The sequence below is a fragment of the Antennarius striatus genome, chromosome 14 (assembly GCF_040054535.1).
Source record: "Antennarius striatus isolate MH-2024 chromosome 14, ASM4005453v1, whole genome shotgun sequence".
Classification (NCBI taxonomy): domain Eukaryota; kingdom Metazoa; phylum Chordata; class Actinopteri; order Lophiiformes; family Antennariidae; genus Antennarius; species Antennarius striatus.
The window spans coordinates 5,300,817-5,319,196 of NC_090789.1; the positions used below are offsets into that span (position 1 = coordinate 5,300,817).

The following is an 18,380-nucleotide window of genomic DNA, read 5'->3' on the forward strand; positions in this document are numbered from 1 at the left end:
GTGGATTGATTTATCTTCCATATAGAAGCTAAAAAACAGTCTTTAAAATAGAGTTTATTAAAATTAATTTGAAAATATAAATTATTAAATATTTAATTAATAAATATTGAGAAAAAAAAAGGTTAATTTTTTAGTGGTCTACTGCGCGCGCGCGCGCTTCCCTGGGCTGGACCTCACCGAGCGCGTGAAGTTCCCGGACGAGGCGCGCGCTCGTTACTTCTCGCTCGTGACAAGAGGCGCGCGCGACTCCTCTCCCAGCGGCCGGGAGTCACAGCTGACACCCCCGAGCGGCGCGTCTCATTCCAGGACCCCCCCAGGAGAACGACGGGCCTGTCTCCAGGTATGTCCGCTCAAGTTTTGTGTCGTGACGCGTGGAAATATCACACACCTGGTTTTATCACGAAGAAACGGCTGTTGGCTTGGTTCTGAAGACTTGTCATCAAAGTGGTGGGGGTACCAGAGGTAACTTTAACACATATTATAAAGATAATATTAAATATAATTATATTAAATAGATAAGTTTCACTTTTGGTTTATATAGTTGAAGGAAGTCTATTTAATTATGACTAAACTCATCCAAATAGATGAAGACCCTTCAATTACTCCCCAAGACCCCGGTGTACATTTATTTCAACCAAAAGTAAACTTTTTTTTAAAAATTTTTATTTTTAAAAAAAATACAGAAATCAGTTTTTAAAAGATTGAGTAACTTCGGACTATCTTACTATTTAAATAAAGGAAGTTTGAAAGAATTTATTGAAGTGCAGCCACTTCCACCCGTCATGCTGAGCGGATACCACTGAGGTGGATATTTAGAAATCAAACAGCCAACATTGCATTATTGAAAGAGTGGAATTTACCAGAAACTTTAGTCATACGAGCTTTAAAGTGGAGTGTCATCTGCATAGATGTTGTAATAGATTATATTGTGTTAAATCAACTTGATATCAGGGCACTTCTTTCAAATGAAGCTGGATTTAGGCCCCCACAGCGTTAAATGTTCCTCACAGACAGGATATTCTTCCAGTGAGCGTAGCAGTGATTTATGTGGCGACGCCTGCAGGGATGCACCTTGAGGAAAAGGCGAGGCGGGTTGTTTCCTCCTCATGTCCATCCATCTGAGACGATTCCGCGTCATAGATGTGGTTTATTCCTTCATCAAGTCAGAATCCAAGGGGGGAACGTCATAATCGCGCCACCACCCTCCTCTAAATCACCAATATCCATGTTGTTTCTCTAATGATCTCTGGGGAGTCAGGCCCGTGTGGCCTTTTTGAGGGAGGTGTCGCGGAATTCTTAGGGTTGGATTGGGGAAAAAACACGATTAGGCTGTCCAAGGCCGGACTTCATCACTTCCTGTTTCATTACAAGGTCAGTTCCTGTCTTTAGCCTCTGGGTTGTGCAGGAAGGAAGGGGGTGTGGAGATGTTTTTTGGAGGGGGGGGGGTGAGATGGATGTTACCGTCATCACAAAACTTTCCCACCAAGCAGCTAAGAGCTTTGTCGATTTAATGGTTTCATAAAGGTGACCCCATATGGGGAAGTGAACGCCTTCACATGGCGGGTGTTCAGTCACGTCTACCACAGGCTCCAACGTGTGAAGACTATCAGTGCTTTAAAATCTGGATTAGTAGTCACACATGCCCTCCAACAAGACCAGATGACTTCATGTGGAAAGAGGACGTCCCGACAAACTTTTCCAAACCCCCACCCCCCCCCACCCCATTTCAATTTTCTTTTTCTTTTCTGAATGTGTTTGCGTACACGCTGTATGAGTGTGCGAGGTTTTGGTGACAGCCTGCTTCCCATTGTCCTATCATTCCTGTTCCACTCACACTCTGCATCCTGTTGGGCTTCCTGAGCAAAGAGTGTGTGTGTGTGTGTGTGTGTGTGTGTGTGTGTGTGTGTGTGTGTACACCCATGTTCCTGCAGTGAATTCCCTGCTGGGATCTTATCGGCAGTCCGCTGTGCAGGAAAGGGTGTGTCATCTGGATCTGGATGTTTGTCACAATGGAGGGTCGTGTTCTAGTGATTTCAGGAGTTCACCACATTTTTTTTTTTTTTTGGAGGTCACAATTTATTTGCTTCCTCATATTGTTTCGAGTTTACAAATTTATTGCATTTTACTGTTTTGCAGAACCAAACACTCAGAGCCTGGACTTACTGTAACTTTATTCCATCACTTGATTTATAGGTAGCTTTTCAAAATAAGGGTTATGCACAAAATGATGAATTGATATTTTTCTTGGAGCTCAATGTTCAATGTTGACCAAACATTAATAAAGCCTCCACAAAGCATCAATTATAGTGCCTTCATATTATAATACTGAAAAGATTCAATCTGCACCCTGAGTGCTTTTAATTTGGTACTTTAAACACTCTGCCTGGTTAAAAATGTTGGTTAAAAAACAAACAAACATGCAACTCTCCAGTTATCTTTGTGATATCTGTCTCAAAGATTTCCATCTCCATCCCAGTGAACTATTGATACTGTGAAAGGATAGCATCTCTTCTCTAATATCTATTAGATATGAAGTATTAGTCTGTGCTTAATGGGGCCGGCTGTTCCAGACAAACTCATCACAAATCAGCACCACGTTCCTCCCAGCAGAGGAAGAAGCTCTCTCTGGTTGGAGTGTTTAAATGGTTTATTGTCTGTGTGTTTACCAGCTGCTGTAAAAATCTGCTTTGAATGTCAACAGCCAGTCAGAGAATTAAGTTTAGTTTTGAAGCAGCTATCAGAGAAAACGCTGGTATATCTGTGGAATTAGCAGGACTGGGATAAATGTGGGTTTTTTTTAAAAGACGTCTGCATGGTGATGTTTCTGCCTCTTGACTTCAACTTAAATCTGTACAGTATTTTCCACATTATAAGGCGCACGGGATTATAAAACGCACTGGATTATAAAACACATCTGAGAACTCATCTTCAGTGAAAGGTCTATTCTAAAAAACTTTTGTCATATATAAGGCGCACTGGATTATAAGGCTCACTGTCGGTTTTTGAGAAAATTAAAGGCTTTTCAGTGCGCCTTATAGTGCAGAAAATACAATGTTCCAGATTTGTGTTTGCTGCATGATGCATGGGTTCAACAGGCAAAGAGGAACTGCAGTTACTCATGTATGACGCAAACACACCCAGAAAGCATCAACAGGTGTACTTGATGTGTGCATTGTGTACTCGTCTGATGAGGCCTTTGTCCAGTTGGCCCTGACACCGTGACACTAATGTTGAAACATGTTTATTCCCCTTCAAGTAGAAACACCCCAGCTTGACCGATTTATCCGGTGGCATTTATGAATTATCACAGCTTCTGTGTGCAGAGAGGAAAACAGAGCAGAAAAATTCATGCACAGGAACCCAACAGAGAACAATGACTGCATATCCATCCCATAAACAGTCACCCCCCCCCCCCCCGCCCGTGAGTGTGTTTGTGTTTAAATGCTGTTTTTTTTTTGTTGAGTTGATCCCCTCTTCTGTGGTCATCTGCCAAGCCTGGTAACGCAGAGGAAAAGGGGAGATGAGAGAAAGGTCAGGGGAGAGATAAAGATGAAACGTCCTCTGTCTGTTTTCCTCTCTAAGTTTTATCAGAAAGAAAAAGACGGCAGCGGCTTTGGTGTAACGAAAGGTTATTATTGGAGGGGTGTCAGCGCAAACAGAAAAACTAACAGCAAAAAAGGTGTGTGTGTGTGTGTGTGTGTGTGTGTGGATGCATTCTGTCCTCGGTTTCCAGGAAAAGGGGGAGCCATCAGAGGGGATGGACAGGAAGTTCTAATAGGGTTGACTTCCTATGGCTCTCCTGATGTCCGGCCTGATAGCGAATGTGTAGCATGTTAAAGTTTTGCATATTTGTCGCTGGATTCCTGCAGGACATCGCCCATAATAGCTTTTGTTGCTTCAAACAGGAATGTCAGGCGGTTCCGTCGAGTCGGACTAACCTGGAGCGTTCTTGCTTTTTTTTTTTGTTAGTCTTCCTGTGTGTCACATCCATCACATTCCTCAGGGGGTGGCGTGGGGCCGCAGCCGGGAAAGGAAAGGTCGCCGACTCAGCTACAGTAGCTACTAATGTAATGTGATACTCCTATAATAGTGATACGGAGAGGTGCATCCTCTAAAATGATCACACCAGTGATTATCTCTGCCAGCAGGAGAGCAATCAACGCCATTTGTTTTTTTTTTCTGTTTGTCATCAGCAAGACGTCATCTGCATAGTTTGAGTTCAGCGGATTGGGATACGAATACAGACCGTGGATCACCTTTTTTTCTCTCACTTAAAGTCCTTTTTTATGACTTTTTAAGACTTTTTCATTAAGAGAGTGTTCATCGTTCGGTTATGCCATCATGGAAAATCATATCTTTGAAGCTATCTCACGAGCTACTGATGATAAACACTTCAAGAGCAGGAATGTAGTCTGCATAGTTTGAACCAGGAGAGATTTTCATGCTTTCATCATGATCTGATCTGATCGTCCAGCTTTTAGTGACAATAGAATGCTTTTAAGTTGATGCCACATTTAATCACGATTATATTACTGTTCATCTACCATGTATTTCCCAACTGAAATATCCATCAATAAAACCGCCCTCCGAACTGATTGATTCTGCATTCCAATCAAAAAAACCTCCATATATTCCATTTTGCTGCATGCATAGCAAGTAAATATATGCAATCCTCATAGCTGCTGATTTAGAGAGTGGCGTTCTGACCTTTTTCAGTCCATCTATGAAAAGCCAAGTTTTATTTGCATGGTGTCAAACAGAAACTAAAATGATCTCAGGGCACTTTCCAAAAGGGTAAGAAACCTCCCACGCTATGAAGCACTTCATGCTTCAGCGATACAGCCGCAACAACAAAATAACACCCTTTACGGCTGTAGGGTTTACTTTAGATTAGCTGGAGCTTTGCTAGCTGCCCCCCGACCCCCCACTGTCAGTGTTGTCGCTAAGCTAAGCTAACTGGTTACAAACACACAACACATGCAGATGATTTCTGTCTTTTCTAACTAATGAAATAAGAACTGCTGCCCTGAGTTCAAGATCATGGTGCTGACTGCCTGCAGATGTGTGCGTGCGTGTGTGTGTGTGTGTGTGTGTGTGTGTGTGTTATTTCCTCTTGATGCAGTTGAGTGTGAACTGGAAGTCAGTGTTGCACATGCCTTAAGAAATATATTTTACACCATCAGTGTCACTTTGTGTCAGTTGGTCTTGTCTAATTGTGACTTGTGCAGGTATATTACACCACATGCCTAAACACACACACGCACACACACACACACACACACACACACACACACACACACACACACACACACACACACAGAGTGTATGTCTCTTGAAACCGCCGAGCACAAGGGGAAGTGGCTAACCTGATCTCTCTCTGTCTGACTTTTCTTATCTAGACTTTTCTTTTTTTTCCGAACGCCTTTGTCTCCCGGCGTCTCCTTTCAGGCATCACTTTATTCACGCTTTGCGGCCCTTCACCCTCTCTCTCACTCTCTCTGTGTCACCTTTTTCATCTCTGGTTCTGTGCCATTCATTCTCTCCTCCCTCGCTCTTTCATTCCATCGCTTGTCACTCACCTCTTTCGTTTTTTTTTTTCTTTCAGTGGCGATGCTGATTGACAGATGATCTGACTCAGGAAGACATCAGGTGAGGAAAAGTTAACTTCTCCTTCACCCCCCACCTCCTGTGGCCCCATACCTCCTCCTCCTCCTCCGCTATCCACACTTGGTGATGCCACAGCTCTCTGACGTGAATAGATGAGAAATGGAGATTTATTGTCCTCTAAATCAATTTCACTGTGTGCAGATGGTTCTGTATTGTCCTTCATTCTGCTGTACTCAGCTAGAAGCGGCAAAGTTCCTGCTCAGTTCCTCTGCTGCATCGATTTCTATCAATCTGGATTTGACGTTGACAAGGTTTGTCATGTGCAAACAACTCAAAAGATGTTAAATCTGTCTGAAAATCCAGACTGAGAGAATTTGACTCACATTTCAGATCTTCTCCAATTGTGGTTTTGATCCACTTAATGAAGACATCTTTTATTTCTTTACTTTTCTTCTCCTTGTTTCCTAAATTTTTGAAATCAGCCTAAATTCTCAGTCAAACAAATTTGGGAAGGTAATGTGAAAAATAACCAAAAATCAGAAAATATGAATAATACCATGCTGGTTTTTTTTTTTTTACATTAAAGCTCTGGTTATTGTGCTCATATTTTGAATAATAATGAATTAGAAATAGAAATTCAGGATGTTGTACTTCTATTTTGAAGAGAAAAAAAAATCATAATATATTGAATTCCAATACAGAAAACATGTCAGAATTTGATGCTTCTATTTTTTTTTTTTAGTTGGACAAAATAAATAAGAAAACAGAGAGTCATCATTTTGTAAAAATAGATCATAACCTCTATTCTGAAAAAACAAATCTAAAATAGAGCATCAGGATATCATTCCTCTGTTTGACCCATAGTTCATGTTCCTCTTCTGGTTTTTATTTATTCTAAACTGACCTTTGTTGTTATATTTGTGAATAAATTGTAACTGAAGCCGTACTATTCCACTTAAAAATATTTCACAATAAACTCCATTCATCTTTTAGTCTCTATTATAGACCGACCAGCAGCTAGAAGGAGATTCATTTGACAACCTCACCTTTCTAAACTTGTGTCGCGTTCCATTACCTCTCCTTGCTTTGACAGACGCCGTCTCCCTGCTGGTTATTATGGGGTGTGTCTGTTGCAAGCAGAAGAAGTCCGCCAAAGCAGCAGCAGAAACATCAGCAACAGTAGACATCGCAGATCTGTCTCCTAGCAACACAGATGGAGGGTTGTCCAGCGGCGTGTCTCAGGGCCGTTACTGTCCCGACCCCACCCAGACCATCCCAGACTTCAACAAGGGCTTCTCCTCCAACACTGTTTTCACCAACACCAACACAAACCAGTGGTCTGGAAGTAAGATTTTACAGCATAACGATGTTTTAATGTGAACTTCTATTCTTTTGTGCCCCCCTGTTTGGAAATCGGTGCGTTTCAAAATGTGCTAGCGGTCATATGAGGCCTTTAGCAGTCTCATTTACTCAAATCTTTAAACGTTAAAGTCCTTTTAGTTTGAAATTCACTTTGTTTTCTTATTGAAACTCAATAAAGCCTCATATCAACTCCAGCTGAACTGTTAAATTAATTTTTGTGTGAAACAAAGACTAATTTCTCCTCATTCCCGCACCTCAAAATCATCAATAGCATCACCACACATGACGGGAATGATGAGTTTAATTCATTTAACAAGGCAAGGTTATCTATTTAGCACCATTCAAACAGGATATACAAATATGAAAGCAAACTGAACAGTGGAGGGAAGATTAATCCCCATGGATTATTTATACAGACTGATATAATCTGAGACAATTACCCAGAGGTCAATGGCTGCGTCTCTTTGAAACCCGTTTGTGTTTACATGTTTGTTGTTTGCTTGTTTGTGTGTGCAGGTGGAGGAGTCACCCTCTTCATAGCGTTGTACGACTACGAAGCTCGAACGGAAGATGACCTGACGTTTCAGAAAGGAGAGAAATTCCACATCATCAACAACACGTACGTAGGAATCTGTTTGCAGACGCCGCGTTCAGGGACCAACGCCTCTAATGAAATAGTAATAACATGTTATTTAATTCAAGAAGTGGCTGCTATTCAACAGGAGTTGAATGTTAAATACATGTAATGATTGTTAAATAAAATGACTTATAATTCCCAGAAGGTGATTAATTTTATTTGCATATAATAAATGTCAGTCGCTGCCATTAAATGCCAGCCATTAGCAGTGGAAATGATGCAACTACTACAGGTAGCAGCATCTGGATCCAGATCCTAGTTGTGTGTGAATGTGTGTGTGTGTGTGTGTGTGTGTGTGTGTGTGTGTGTGTTTTCTTTCTGCAGAGAGGGCGACTGGTGGGAGGCTCGCTCTTTGGACACAGGCAGCTCGGGTTACATCCCCTCCAACTACGTCGCTCCTGTGGACTCCATTCAGGCTGAAGAGTAAGCAAACACACACACATGCACAAAAACACACAAGCACATAAAACACACACTGTCTCTCTCTCACACACACATACACACACACACACGTATTGAATGCCGCAATATAAGTATCGATAATTGACACAGAATGATTCTCGTAGTCACTGACAAGTGAGGGCAGAGGTCATGAGACATGTGCTGTTGCTATGGTGACCTGTGCCTTGTTGTCATGGTGACAGGTGGTATTTTGGTAAGATGGGGAGGAAGGATGCAGAGAGGCAGCTGTTGGGCCACGGCAACCAGAGGGGAACTTTTCTCATACGAGAGAGCGAGACCACCAAGGGTGGGTGTGCCACACATGCACACACTAACCACACACACACACACACACACACACACATTCACCGCACCTCTGTTCCTCTCCTTCCTACCCTCCTCCCAGGTGCTTACTCTCTGTCTATCCGTGACTGGGATGACAACAAGGGAGACCACGTCAAGCACTATAAGATCCGCAAACTGGACAACGGTGGTTATTACATCACCACCAGATCTCAGTTCGACACGGTGCAGCAGCTGGTGGAGCATTACACAGGTAGAACCACACCAGCACCATCCCGTCACTCCTTATCCAGGCCGTCTTTTTCTAACTGTGAGAGAATTCATTAATTAAATAACGCTCTGGTGTCAACAGTGTAAAGCTAAGTTCGTACTTTTATTTTGCTTTACTACATAGATGCAATTGTACTTTTTTCTGGTTTACAAACTTATTGAAAAGCCCCATGTCTGACACAAAATGACCGATTTAGATCTACGTGACGTTTGCGTCTCATGATAATCTAACACAACTTTTACTTTGCGGTATTTTTGTTTTCTGATCTTTCACCCAAATAGAATAGAATATCCTTAGTGAACTATTTCTCCTTGTTGCTACCATGACTGGCCGGCAGTGACTCCCTTCAGTCTCAGTTCACGCCCTCCTCTTCCTCTGCTTCCTCTGCTGTCTGTCTGTACAAATCTGCCCCCTGGTGGCTCCAATGGATAAAACACATTCTGTATTGTGTCATTTGTCCTGACGGATTTGCTTTGACACATCATAAACTTTCTCTTTCTGCTGTGGTTTTTTGTTGTTGTTTTTGTTTATCCATATATTTGGAATATCCCTGTCTTTTTTCATCAATGATTGTGCTACGGCTTTGAATATGTGTTTATTTCTCTTTTGCTGAACATGTGTTTATCTCACTTTTTTTTCTAAATGTTCTTTTGCACATTTTGTGAACTTCTCAGTTGCATAAACACATGAGAATCCCGTCTTTTTCTTTCCTCATCTCTGTATTTGCTGCTCTTTCTTTTTGCTTAATTTCTCCCTGTTATTTTTTTTTCATCCCCCTGTTTGTCTGTCCTCCCTCTCCCAGAGAGAGCGGCAGGATTGTGCTGCCGTTTAATTGGCAGCTGTAAACGGGGCATGCCTAAGCTGGCTGATTTATCAGTGAAGACCAAGGATATGTGGGAGATTCCTCGCGAATCCCTCCAGCTGATTAAGAAACTTGGCAACGGCCAGTTTGGAGAAGTCTGGATGGGTAGGAATGGTTGGAGTGGGTTGGAGAGGGGAAGGCAATGGCTGGAGCACACCTGGTTAACACAAGGATTCGCACCCGGTGTGAAGTCTTGGTTGTGTTTAGTTAACAAGAACATGAGTGAACGTGTCGGTAGCAAGACACCTGCAAACTCATAAAGATGCGTCGTAAAGCCAGGTTTATCCATCTGTGTTGTTCAGAGCAACAAAATACCTCCAGATCAGCCTTCACAAACACAGATGCCACCACAGCTCCATATCTGTAATCTGGAGTAGATTTTAAATGTAGAAACTGCAGCGGTGACACAAATCCTTAATAAATCCGTGTGTGTGTGATAGACGGACACACAGGCAGAACCTAATGAATACAAATATGGCTTTATTTTCCATTCAGGTGTGCACAGCCGTTCCCGTTCTCCCTGTTTTTGCATGTGCATGTTTCATGATCTCACCTCTTTGTCCCCCGCCCCCACCACCTCCATCCCCATCCTTCCTTCTTCCATTTTTCCACCCATCACTTCCACCATCCTTCATCACCCACTTCCACGCTTCCATCTCCCCACGCTCCTCACCGGCTGCCGTCTCCTGATAGGCAGCAATGACGGCCTGTGTCATTACCTGACCAAGCCCTGTCCCAACTGCACCCCCCTCACCATGGGCCTCGGGCGGGATGCTTGGGAGGCATCCAGGGAAATGCTGTCGTTTCAAAAGAAGTTGGGACAGGGCTGCTTCGGAGACGTTTGGATGGGTGAGAACGACACGACTTCAACCCGTAACGCTCTCCAGAGGGAGAGCTGTTCGTCCTGTTGTAGTCTTACTGTCCCGTAGCAAAGAATTGTGGGTAATGTTCGCTGTCTGTGTCAATCTGTGCAAGTAAAGCTTGATGTTTTTTAAGTAGTGCTTGATATTCACACACATCTATCCAATCTGATTTATGACACTGAATCTGTCTCAGATTCCAGAAACCAGTCAGGCATTTTTCCTGTCTGTGTAACTGAGGTGCTGCTGGTGTTGATGTAAGACCAGTAACCCCCCCCCCGCCCCTATCCTAACATCACCAGTCATGTCATGCATGCTTTCAAAAAATAACAACCCCTGCACCAAAGGTTTGACCACTTTTTGGATGTTGTTGCTGTCTGTGTGCTCATGTCCTGTTTTGTTCTTTGTGTTTTAGCCACATTTCATTCATTTGCTAGTTTTTATATTACGCACATGCATATACAGACATCACATCATCAGTGTGTCAGAAAACTGGTGTTTCTGCATGCCACGTCTCTATGTGTCCATGTACGATGTGTGCATTAACATCCCCTTGTCTGTATGCCAGGCATGTGGAACGGTACCACCAAGGTAGCGGTAAAGACTCTGAAGCCGGGGACGATGTCCCCCGAGGCTTTCCTTGAGGAGGCTCAGATCATGAAGAGGCTCCGCCATGACAAGCTGGTGCAGCTCTACGCCGTGGTTTCTGAGGAGCCCATCTACATTATCACGGAGTTCATGAGCCAAGGTATCCCGCTGAGCGAACTGTCACGGCCGTGTGACGTACTGTGGATATAATATGAATTTCTGTCGCTGGTTGGAAACTCCCCCAAAAAAAGGGAAGCTGAAACTAAAATGCGATCACTTTAAGAAAGAAATCGCAGATAGAATAACGCACAATAGATGTAGACATCCATTCATTCATTTTTATGTAGCTTTCCTTGCCTGTGATCATTAGGGAAAATCAATTCTGTAGTTTTTGGATGTGGTCCACATCTCCTGGATGTGGACCACATTGAAGGTCTGAGTTGTGCCCCATTCTACCACCAGTTTGACACTGCATAGTCCAAATAAACCAGTGCATCCTCCATGGTGGAGGTAATCATTGATGGAGTAGATTTCTTTCTTTCTTCCATTGCAAATGTGCCATCTTGTATTGAAGTCCTTAAAAATTCAGATTCCGGATGAGACACTCATTCACTTTCAACCAATTTTGAAAACAGATAGACAGACAGAAATATTTACTACTTAGTATCCAATCTATTCAAACAGCATTCTTTGATATTCATCAAAAATATTCATGAAAAAGACGCATCAAGACGTATTCGTGCAAAAGACGGGAGAAGATTTTCCTCAGGTGTCGCTTCATCCTGTTTGGTTTTTTTTTCAGGAAGCTTGTTGGACTTCTTAAAAGATGGCGAGGGACAGAATCTGAAGCTGCCTCAGCTGGTGGACATGGCCGCCCAGGTGAGTTCAACACAGACGCCCGGCAAGACCTTCAGGAGACGCATTTTCATCATCCGTCTGAGCGCCTCCTGTGTTTGTGTCCACTGCAGATCGCAGCTGGAATGGCGTACATCGAGAGGATGAACTATATCCATCGTGACTTGCGAGCAGCAAACATTCTTGTCGGAGACAATCTGGTGTGCAAGATCGCTGACTTTGGTCTGGCTCGGCTCATCGAGGACAATGAATACACAGCCAGACAAGGTATCAGTGTGTGTGTGTGTGTGTGTGTCTGTGTGTGTGTGTGTGTGTGTGAGAAGAAGGAGGGGAAGACAGGCTTCTGGCTCAGTGATGAAAGTGTCTGCCTCTGCCGCCAGCCTATGTTTTAATAGATAACCTATCCTAATTATATGATTATGCATCTTCACTGTGTTGCCATGGTTTCAGGGGCGAAGTTTCCCATCAAGTGGACGGCTCCAGAAGCTGCGCTGTATGGGCGCTTTACTATAAAGTCAGACGTGTGGAGCTTTGGCATCCTGCTGACTGAACTCATCACTAAAGGACGGGTGCCGTACCCAGGTATGGATGACATCTGATGCAGTGAAGCTTTAATCATCCTTTGACGGTGAAAATCCACCAGATTAGAGAGGTTTTTTTTTACATTTTCAATCAGAATAAACTGCAGTAAAACTAGGACTAGTGTCTTGTTCACACGGTACTTAAAGAGTAAATTCTTAATGTCATTTATCTGCAGTTATTTGTATTCTCATACAATTTTATCAAATGTATGGATTCATTTTTGGAGTGTTTTTAAAGTTATGTAATGTGATAACTTTATTTCACAGGGGCTTTAAATCTATTTCACACGTGTCATAAACAAAATAGCTGCAACATGAAAATAAAACAGATAAAAATCAGACGGATAATGGGAAATTGGTCAAATAACAGCAATGAATAAATCACAACAAAGAACAGACAAGCTTATGAACTATTTATTCTGATACCTAAAAATAAATAGGCAGAATAAATGCATAATATCCACGGCTTTGTTAGTGAGTGACTGTTTTAAATTCAAACAAAGCAACATATAAACTCGTTTTCTGTGTGCTTTAAAGCAATAATTCTTGATGAGAATTTTTTGAGTCTTAAAGTGTTTTCATAATGCAGTAAATAAATAGGAAATTGCTCTTAAAGCCACATCAAAATGTCTCCTAGATTATTTAAATTGCTTTATTTTGTCACCTTTGTATTATGTTATGACTTCCAACACTTGATCATTCCGAAGGATCTTATTTTTCCTCCTTTTTTTATTCATCATCCTATAAATTGCTGTTGTAGTTTTTATTTGTTTTATGTTTCCAACCTTTTCATCCCATCCTTCCTCCACCCCTTCAGGTATGAACAACCGTGAGGTGTTGGAACAGGTTGAGAGGGGCTATAGGATGCCCTGCGCCCCGGGCTGCCCCGCCTCGCTCCATGAACTGATGCTGCAGTGCTGGAGGCGGGAGGCCGACGAGAGGCACACTTTTGAGTACCTGCAGTCCTTCCTGGAGGATTACTTCACCGCCACAGAGCCGCAGTACCAGCCTGGAGAAAACCTGTGACCACACGTGTGGCACGGACGCGGACAAATAAACGGACACACAGATACATGAATGGGCAGACATGGATATACACATGCTAATACACTGATAGGCATGTAATTGTTCCACACATAATCACACACAGACACACACACACACATTGAAATACATATCATAGCATTGTTTAGTTGTTTAAAGACAGTTTCATTCATTTTTGACATTGATCGCTGCAGCCTGTTCAGCACAGAGCAGTCAACCATGTTCCAGTCGGAGCTCTGCTGGTCAGGTCTTGCAGTAATGTTGCTTTACTCTGTAACCATGACAACAAGGAACTGAAAGAAGATGTAGATGGTTGTGTTGAGGTGGGGGGAAGTGGAGTTGGTACATGATCTTCTCAGCTGCCATTATTATGTTCTGGTTCTTTTGAATTCTGTGTGTCCAAGAATAGAAAAGCAGTTTAGCAGGACGACACGGAAATGACGGAGAGAGCAACAGGTGTCAGAAATATTGTCTTCAAAAGAATGAGCTTGTGACAGTGTGTGGTGACTGAGTCGATTATGTATGCGCGCGCGCACACACACACACACACACACACACACACACACACACACTCCCAGTAACATGACCCTTTTTCAAACCTCAAAAGATTATTTCTACTGGTCATTGCCCATCCCTTAAAAATGGGAAATTGTGACAGTGTGTTCGCCAAAATGTGCCTTAAAGTCTTGAAATGAATTTATAAAAAAGATTTAAATACCTTTGATACTGTTAGTAGTCTGAGGGATGACTTGGAATGTCTTTTGTTTGTTCATTTGCATGACAATTTAGTAAGAGCTGCCTCTTGTTGTTTTAATTTAACTCATATCTGATGCATCACAACATTTTCTCTTTCTAATTACATGTATACAGTTTTCATCCATTGGAGGGTGAACTATGACACATAAACGGGAAAAAGCAATGGGTGTTATACGGCGAATGTAAACCCTGTCATGTTATTTTAATAAAGATAAAATATCTTTTTCTTGGTTCAAGTCTTATTTTGAGCATTTTAATAATAATTAAACATTTATGCTGATTTGTTTGGACACTTCCACTTAAATCTTAAACGGTGCAAACATGCGGAGATGACCTTTTTTCAGTATCTCTTTAAATTTTTATTGTATTTATTACGTTTCTAGGTCTCCTGTATGTAAATATTTCCACTTCATATATTTTGTGCTTCCAGCATTTTGAATAGTAATCTACAATTACACCAAACATTCAGTAACATGGCATAGCGAACAAACTACTGGGGGAAAAATAAGTAAAAATTCTTACAAACATAGTGTTTCATATTAAAATGGTGTAATACTGTAAGAAGTGATGCCTTCTGGGTAAAATTTACAGACAGTCTGTGGTTTCGAATAACTTACAGAACTAGGCTGTGATATTGGGAATGATGGGAGTCCAGGAAGTAAACGTCAGTACATGGTATCTCCAAATGTTTTTATCTTGAAAGTAGCTCTGGACCTTTTTAGATAATCAATATATAAGTGTTGTGTAGAATATAAAACTTGATCAATCTAACAGTAGTAAAATAGTTACTTTAATGCTACCTTACTGTGTTTTAAATTATTGTTCTCTACTGCTAATGTAAATAACAGTTATATTTAATACAATAAACACTACTAAATCGTCAATAAACCATATTGAGTATTTAAGAATATTAATAATAATAAATCTTAAATAATAAATCTTATATAATAATCTTAAATAATTTAAGATTTAAGAATAATTTTATTGTCAGAAAACTGTGTAAAAAATGTTGCTGGGCAACCTTGCCCCCAGTAGTCTTCTGTGAAATACAAATTACAACACTGCACATGCAGTAAAGACCAATTATTCCAGTAACGTGTCTTTACGTGACAATCTTTTAGAGCCTACAGAAATGAATGAGTCCTAACTAGTCGTGTCACCTAATTTCTCCCACTCCCACTCCCACTCCCACTCCCACTCCCAGTGTCGTCCGTCTCGCTCCTGTTCGCGTTGACGCGCGTTCCTTCTCGCTCTTCAGTGAACTACTTTTCCCACAGTTCCACGGATGTAAAGTGAGGCCAGCGACGGGTGCCCGGATGGGTTTGACAGTCAGGCACGTTGGAGGAGGCATAGCGGGGACTGGGGCGCACTGGAGACGGACAGCTGGAATTGCAGAGGCAGGGAGACGCACGGGCGCACGATCGATTTTCGCCTCCCGCATATCGGGGAGTCCCGCGCGTATCGCCGAGCCCAGCGTGCGGGGCTCGACCGCAGTTATGTCAGCCCCTTAATTCTGCAAAAGACTGTGAAACAACGTCCCCCCTCCCCGTTCTTTTATATTGTTTCCCTTCCTTTTGTGTTTTTCACATCTTTCTGGGTGCAGATTTGACGTGAGGAGCGTTTTTTTTTTTCCCCTCCCAACCCCCCCCACCACCACCTCCACCCCCCTTTCCATTGGAGCCACAGGAGAGACGGTGGCGCGCCACGACGGGAGGAGACGACGTACAACCACTGATGTGGGAGGACTGTCTCCCTCCGACGCGGGGAGCACCAGATGAGGGGGGAATGCTGCAGGCTGACGGCTGCAGCCGTCAAGGCAACAACAGCTCCGTGACCCGGGCGTGGAGTGGAGCCGAGCGACCGTCATCATCGACAGCCGCCACGCGTTGACACGGCAACGTCTCCAAGCACCAGCCCCGCGGTGAGTGTGCGTGGAAGCGTCTTGAGTACACAACACCGCAAAAAAAAATTCTTTTTTTTTTTTTTTTTGTTGCGTACTGTCCGCTCCGCCAGCTGTGCTGCGCACCTCTGGCTGTTCGTCTTTTTTTGAGGGGGGGGGAGTTTTTTTTTTTTTTTTTTTTCCACGTTAACCTCGTCGGTGCCGCGGAATAAACGGAGCTCCGCATTCCAGCTGCTGGAGGGTCAACCGGGCTGTACTTTGGGGTGGTGTGTGTGCGGTGACATCTGTTAATTGTGATGCTCAAACGCACACACGGACATCACGCGTCCTGGATAGTTTGGACCCGCACTCAGTGAACCCGGTGCGTCTCCACCTGCTTCTAAAAAGTATTTACAATTTTTTTTATTTTCCTCACCTGTTTGTCTAATGACTCCGATCCGGTACAAACAGTTCCACCTCTCAGGTACACACACACACACACACACACACACACACACACACACACACACACACACACACACACACATGGACGCACACTCGCGTTTATTCCGTGGGTCAGTTTAGTGGGATTTCTCTAATACTGTATTTACATATACCGGTGACACATAACAGAGGTTGGACTGGGGGCCCCCCCCCCCCTTCCCCGGTGATGATGGACGGATGTTTACTTCACATATAAACACGGGACGGAGAGGGTCCGTTTTGGGGTGGGTGGGGGTGGGGGGTGGGGGTGGGGGGGTCATCCGTCTCGCCGCTGGGGTTTCCATCCCGCCAAAGCCCCCCTGGAGTTGTCAGGACGCAGCAGCAGGACGTCCTGCAGTGACATCAGAGACGTGGCGGTGATTATCAGCTCTAGACTGCGTGTGAGGGGGGGGGGGGGAGTAATGAGGTGGGGGTGGGGTTGGAGGGTGGGGGGTAAAAAGGAAGAAAGAGTACACGAGAAGCCAAAGGGGAGGAGAAGGAGGGGGGGGGGAATTCAATGTCGATGTCTGGGCAGTGACAGTTCGTTATTTAAGGGCCCCTCGGAGACGTGCACAGGCTGCAGGTGCCGTTAGTATGCAGAGTGACGCTCTGTCTGTCTGCCTGTCTGTCTGTCTGCCTGTCTGTCTGTCTGCCTGCCTGTCTGTCTGTCTCACTCTTGGCTTCCTCTTGTTGGTGGGTCCACTTGGACATGATGAATAATTCCACGCGTCTGAACGGAGGGCAGGATGCGGGGAGCGGCCTCTCTTCTGGCGGACAGCTGTTGTCTGTCAAACTTGTCTTGAGTGCATGACCCTGTGCGTCAGTGTCTGCGCGCGTTTTTTTTTGTGTGTGTTTTTTTGTTTTTTGCGTGTGCGTGAGAGATAAAGAGAATGCGAGCGCACATAACAGCTTAAACCCATTGTGCTTCCCTACCTGTGTGAGCGGGACTAGTTGTCATAGCAACGGCCTTGTAGCTCCGTTGATGTTCCTCCTGTCCTCACTGGCAGGGTCAGCGCACCAAACGCACCGCATCCCGTTTCAAAAATGTGTGTCTGTGTGAGTGTGTGTGTGTGTATTTGTGTGAGTTTGGATTCGCAAGTGTACTTCCAAGTTTGTGTGTGTGTGTGTGTGTGTGTGTGCTGTCAAAGTACCTTTTGTTTGCACCTTGCTGTACACTCTGCTGATACACCGACAGCTCAGCCAATCACCTGTCTCCTCTCTCTGCCTATCAGCATGTGAGGTTGCTGTAGTCAGACGTTCTCTTGATATGGAGGTCGTCATGCAGATGGATGGAGACGATAAAAGTGACTCACTTATTCATGTTCGCAGACACATTCAGACACACAAACACACTGATCAATACGATACACACATTTATCGAATGGATTCATGGAGCTTTTGGGAGTTGTGCGTCACGTTTGGGATGGGCCCACCTGTTGAATGGTTTAATAGTCTAGACATGAAGCCGGTCAGCACTTTCAACACAAGTATTTCCACCAGAACTTCAATATTTTGGAATCATACAGATTATATTCCACCAGAGATTGTTTTTTTTTTTTTTTGTCAAAATGCAGATTCTCCCCCCCAAAAAAACAAATTCCTCACAGCCACAAAACATCTCATTTTGCAAATTTGGCTCCTAGCTGTGCTCAAGATTTGTCAAATAGAACAAAGAATTTAAAAAAAAAAAATTCCTTTGCTGTTACAGATGTGTGTTTTGAAAGTCAGCTGAAGAACACCCTCGATAGTCCTGTTTGAACTCATCACAACAAATATAATCCCGCCATTCAGGAAAATTTATTCCACTGTGGTGAATGAGTCAGACCATTATTAGTCACTACTTGAAACGCC

General features: G+C 43.4%; 2 protein-coding genes across 6 annotated transcripts in view; both read left to right on the forward strand.

Annotated features, from left to right (window-relative positions):
• Positions 1-188: 188 nt before the first annotated feature.
• yrk (Yes-related kinase) lies at positions 189-14,392 on the forward strand. Of its 3 annotated transcripts, none has more exons than XM_068332259.1 (13): positions 189-340; positions 5,606-5,649; positions 6,701-6,952; positions 7,486-7,588; positions 7,931-8,029; positions 8,251-8,354; positions 8,454-8,603; positions 9,424-9,588; positions 10,912-11,091; positions 11,734-11,810; positions 11,900-12,053; positions 12,237-12,368; positions 13,185-14,392. In XM_068332259.1, exons 3-13 carry the CDS (start codon positions 6,724-6,726, stop codon positions 13,391-13,393), a joined length of 1,602 nt encoding a protein of 533 aa, XP_068188360.1. In that variant the 5' UTR covers positions 189-340; positions 5,606-5,649; positions 6,701-6,723; the 3' UTR covers positions 13,394-14,392. The 3 variants fall into 3 exon arrangements, with proteins under 3 accessions (XP_068188360.1, XP_068188362.1, XP_068188361.1); XM_068332261.1 differs by lacking the exon at positions 9,424-9,588 and adding an exon at positions 10,177-10,332; XM_068332260.1 differs by having other exon boundaries at positions 322-462.
• A 1,437-nt stretch (positions 14,393-15,829) lies between these two features.
• ahdc1 (AT hook, DNA binding motif, containing 1) overlaps positions 15,830-18,380 on the forward strand; it is an 18,738-nt gene continuing 16,187 nt past the window's right edge. For all 3 annotated transcript variants that reach the window (XM_068333473.1, XM_068333474.1, XM_068333475.1), the window contains exon 1: positions 15,830-16,088. The gene's annotated coding sequence lies outside the window, so the exon portion shown is untranslated. The remainder of the gene's footprint in view (positions 16,089-18,380) is intronic.

Coding starts and splice junctions, on each gene's coding strand:
- yrk (XM_068332259.1), top strand. CDS start 6,724: ATGGGGTGTGTCTGTTGCAAGCAGAAGAAGTCCGCCAAAGCAGCAGCA. Junction 8,030..8,250: donor GACTCCATTCAGGCTGAAGA/GTAAGCAAACAC, acceptor TCATGGTGACAG/GTGGTATTTTGGTAAGATGG. Junction 11,092..11,733: donor CACGGAGTTCATGAGCCAAG/GTATCCCGCTGA, acceptor TTTTTTTTTCAG/GAAGCTTGTTGGACTTCTTA.